This window comes from Pinus tabuliformis, chromosome J, assembly GCF_031772625.1.
Source record: "Pinus tabuliformis cultivar Carrire ecotype Pingquan chromosome J, CPIR1, whole genome shotgun sequence".
In the NCBI taxonomy this organism is placed as follows: Eukaryota; Viridiplantae; Streptophyta; class Pinopsida; order Pinales; family Pinaceae; genus Pinus; species Pinus tabuliformis.
The window spans coordinates 461,644,630-461,648,785 of NC_142295.1; the positions used below are offsets into that span (position 1 = coordinate 461,644,630).

A 4,156-nucleotide genomic window follows, 5' to 3' on the forward strand; every position below is an offset into this window, starting at 1 on the left:
TCTACACTGGAGAAAATGACTATAAAAAAACCCTTGGCCCTTAACTCCAATTTTATTTGACCCTAGGGGTTCCATTTATTTTGAATCTGCCCAATCGAAGGTTTTTTAGAGGGCCATAATCCAATAAATTTGCAAGTCATAGTGTGATGTTGTATATATTGGATATATTCTTCAATCTTACTAGATTTGACCTCCCATTTTGGATCTTGCACTGCTTTTGGCAGAAAATGCTTTGAATTTCCAGCTTGCCATGTAGAGGTTTTGTTGCGAAAGTAGAAACCCCACTTTGTCCAACTGCTCTATGAAAACGATGTTGAAGATGAGGAGATTGATAGGGAATACCAATAGATTCAGTCTCAACTCTAGAAATAATTTGACTAAAGGAGGGGTAGAGCCCCCTCCAATAGAGCCAAGCATAAAGAACTATGCAGAAAACAACCCTAAAATTTAAGCAAATAAATGTCTAAATAAAAAAAGATCAAATTGATTTTGTAATTATTTTAACTTAAAAATTAATTATAAATTTAAAAAAAATACAATTTTAAAAAATATAATTTTAAATTATTAACTTTGTATAATGATAACAAACAAGTCTACCGAGGCGGGGGAATTGCCATAAATTCAGCAAATCTTGCAGAAGGATGGAGTATTTAAATCATATTTGCGAAGGTGGAAATGGATTTAGCACATCAAAAACTTGAGGCACCTAAAATCTTGAAATTTAACAACTATAACGTGGATTTACAAAAAACATGAGCAGAATTGATCAAAATACTACCAAAATTTTTATGATATTCAAGATAAAAAAGCAAATTGGTTAAACTACCTCATTATTATCTTTCAACTTTAAATTATCTTTTATATTAAAAGTACAATTTAAATAATTAAATCTTAAATTACACTTTTAAAAATTTAAATCAATAATTTTTTTTTAAAGTACTGCCACATTCAACCCCCAAAAATACTTAGACTCTTCCTACATTAATTTCCATTGTACATCACTGTGATGTCGCCATATTTCCTCCCACAATCAAGTACCACGTCCCAAAATTCCGACTCGTTGGCCCACAAATTTGGAATCTACAACCCTACCCGTTGTAAGGTGATCCCATCAATCTGCTACCGCCAGCCCTACCTTCGGAGATGATACGAATATTCTTGCAAACAATACTGATAGCCTGTCACTATTCACATTCTTCGCCGACATCTTGCTTTTTTAATAACCTAAATCGACATAAACTCTCTTGTTAAGTAACCCCGGCAGCTCCAGCCTCATTTATCTATCCATCCATCCGTCTTCTATTCATAAAGACAAGCACAAGCAAACGCCGAACAAGAAGCAACCGAAGAAAAAATGACGGATTCACTGCTTCAATACTACCAGTTGCAGGAGGAAGTGATCGGCAGGGGCAGATTCGGGGTGATCAGGAGATGCTTGAACAAGCAAAGTGGGCAACAGGCCGCCTGCAAGACCATCACAAAATCAGATGTCCTTCAAGATTCATTCGACAGAGAATGCCTCGACAACGAAATCAAGATCATGCAGTATGTTGCAGGTCACCCCGCTGTGGTTGCTCTTCACGATGCTTATGAGGATGATGAGTTTGTCCACTTGGTAATGGAGTTATGCTCAGGCGGAGATCTGTTCGACAGAATCGTTAGCAGGAACAATAGAGTACCCTTCTCCGAAGAGGAGGCTGCCACCGTCCTGCAGAAGCTCATGGAGGCCATCAGCTACTGCCACTCCATTGGAATCGTCCACCGAGATATAAAACCTGACAACATTCTCTTTGCCGATCATTCTACTTCCCTTTCTCAAATAAAGCTTGCAGACTTTGGGCAGGCCTCCTTTTTCTCTCCAGGTATGTTTATTATGTTTGCCCCCTTTGGTTGTACATGAAAGTCCATGAAATTTTTGGGTTTGGATCGCTGAATCCCATGGTTGATTAATGAATGCAGGGGAAGGATTAATTCAAGGAATTGTGGGTACTCCGTATTACATAGCGCCGGAGGTGTTGGGAGGCAAGGATTACAATGAGAAAGTGGATGTTTGGAGCGCAGGGGTGATCCTGTACATAATGCTGAGTGGAGTTGCCCCTTTTGTGGGGGAAACACCACAGGAGATATTTGAGGCAGTCCTGTGTGGGCGCCTTCGTTTCCCAACTGATCGGTGGCTCTCAATATCTCACTCTGCCAAGGACTTGATACGCCGGATGCTATCCAGAGACGTCACCAAGAGAATCAGTACAGACCAAGTGCTAGGTATTCCCTCTTTTTACCATTAAAGGTAAATATTAAAGCTTGCTGTTGGGTTCTGTAAAATCCAGGGAATATTGATGAGAAATATTTGTTTTGCTGCAGAGCATCCATGGATCACCGCTCATGCCCTATGTAATCCTGGCTAAGTTGACTGAGAAATACAGAATGGCTTCCGGCAAACGATGAGATGTCCTGTTGTATAATGTTGTGAAGCTTAGTAGTCTGCTGAGCCTGTGTTAGAGGCTCAGGTTTGATGTTTGCCATAACCCCTACGGTGTGTTGACCACCCGAATCCTTGAATCGGGCATGGTCACGTTGCTGTGAAAAATAGTACATTAACAATGGAAGAACCCATTTGGTCAATTGGTCTTTTGGTTTTGGTTAAGGCTCCAAATCATATGTAACCCGTTTTTGAATGTACGACACAGCGTCTGATATAGAGACCCTTCATGGGATGGGAGATGGAAGTTCCGTTGGGCTTGAGAAATGGGAGTTGTTGCTATGTACAGTGAGGAAATGGAGTACCGTTGGAGTGGGTTCCTGGATAATCGGTGAAGTCACGGCTGCATGGTGCCATGCTTTCAGGCTTACATAGCTTGTTCAGGATTGGCCCACTAAATTTGTGGAACTAAATCTCTATACATAACTAGATCTAGTGCCTTGTTTTCAAGTTTACATAGCTTGTGCGAGATTAGACCACGAAATTTGTGAGACCCAACCTCCACATGTAACTGTTATACTATAATGACTTATATACTTTACAATATGATGACTTATATACTTTACCCTGCTCCATAGTGTGAACATGTCAAATACAAACTACAGCAAGAGCGTTTATAGTTCTGGTTTTGTTTCTTTTGAACTCACGGTTGTGGTTATGGTTATCATAAATTTGATGAGGCAGAGGTGTTTTGTACATGCCAGAGAAAATTGTGGGCATGCTTGTGATATGCACTTTTCAAAAACTGACACAAACCTGAAAGATGAGACCTAAATTAAAAATGCGGATTTGTGATAATGCTCAAAAATATAATATGAGTGTGATGGATCACTATGGTACTTACACTGCAATGAATGTGGATGTTAAATTCTGCAATATATTAATTTATATATGTTTTCTCTTTAATAGACTTTAGTTTTGTTCACTTTTAGCAGACTGATTCCTTAGCTGTACCTTACCTTTAACTTTGTATGATTTATGAATAATATAATGGTTTTTGTGCTTAATTAGTCTTAGGTTTTGCTTTACCTTTACAATTCCTGAACATTCGCTTTGTTTTCGCATGATTCGACTTTTAGTTTTGGTGAGCCTCACCAACTCTGAACCATTACTTTTAGCTTTTTTATTTAGCTATTCAAGTTGGGCATGTCAAACCTAAAGAGCTTCTGTAATGGAACTAAATAGGCATGACATGTGTATTTAAGAGTTTTATGCATGAGCGAGATTGAGGCGTTACTGAAAATTGAATGACTGGTGTGTTATTATTATTATTATTATAATATGATTTGTGTGGGATTATTTTAAATGTTAATGGTTATGTTTTATTGGTGGTTAAAAATTATATTTGTTTTTAAATTTGAATTTAAATTTCATTCTCATTGCTCTTATTTCTAAGAAGGGAGAGCCCGAATTTTTTCTGGACTTCAGACCGATTTCCCTATGCAACATAACTTTCAAGATTATTACAAAGATTATAGCAGAAAGAATTAAAGGGACTTTGGCATCCTGTCTCTCTCCTAATCAACATGCTTTTTTAAAAGGCCGTAATAATCTAGATGCCGTCGCCAGTACACAAGAATGCTTACATTCTATGTCTGTGCATAAAACTGATGCTGCTATCATGAAAATCGACCTTCAGAAAGCATATGATGTTCTGGACTGGGGATATATGCAATG

The 4,156-nt window shown here is 38.1% G+C and overlaps 1 protein-coding gene across 1 annotated transcript; it reads left to right on the top strand.

Annotated features, from left to right (window-relative positions):
- The first annotated feature begins 1,262 nt into the window (after positions 1-1,262).
- Positions 1,263-3,041, top strand: LOC149227836 (calcium-dependent protein kinase 10-like). Its single transcript, XM_089375581.1, has 3 exons — positions 1,263-1,862; positions 1,960-2,262; positions 2,362-3,041. Exons 1-3 carry the CDS (start codon positions 1,355-1,357, stop codon positions 2,403-2,405), a joined length of 855 nt encoding a protein of 284 aa, XP_089231707.1. The 5' UTR covers positions 1,263-1,354; the 3' UTR covers positions 2,406-3,041.
- The last annotated feature ends 1,115 nt before the right edge of the window (positions 3,042-4,156 follow it).

What these genes read in the sequence shown, in the direction of transcription:
- LOC149227836 (XM_089375581.1), top strand. Translation starts at nt 1,355, where the DNA reads ATGACGGATTCACTGCTTCAATACTACCAGTTGCAGGAGGAAGTGATC. An exon ending in GGCCTCCTTTTTCTCTCCAG is followed by an intron (nt 1,863 to 1,959) that starts GTATGTTTATTA and finishes TAATGAATGCAG; the next exon opens with GGGAAGGATTAATTCAAGGA. An exon ending in CAGTACAGACCAAGTGCTAG is followed by an intron (nt 2,263 to 2,361) that starts GTATTCCCTCTT and finishes GTTTTGCTGCAG; the next exon opens with AGCATCCATGGATCACCGCT.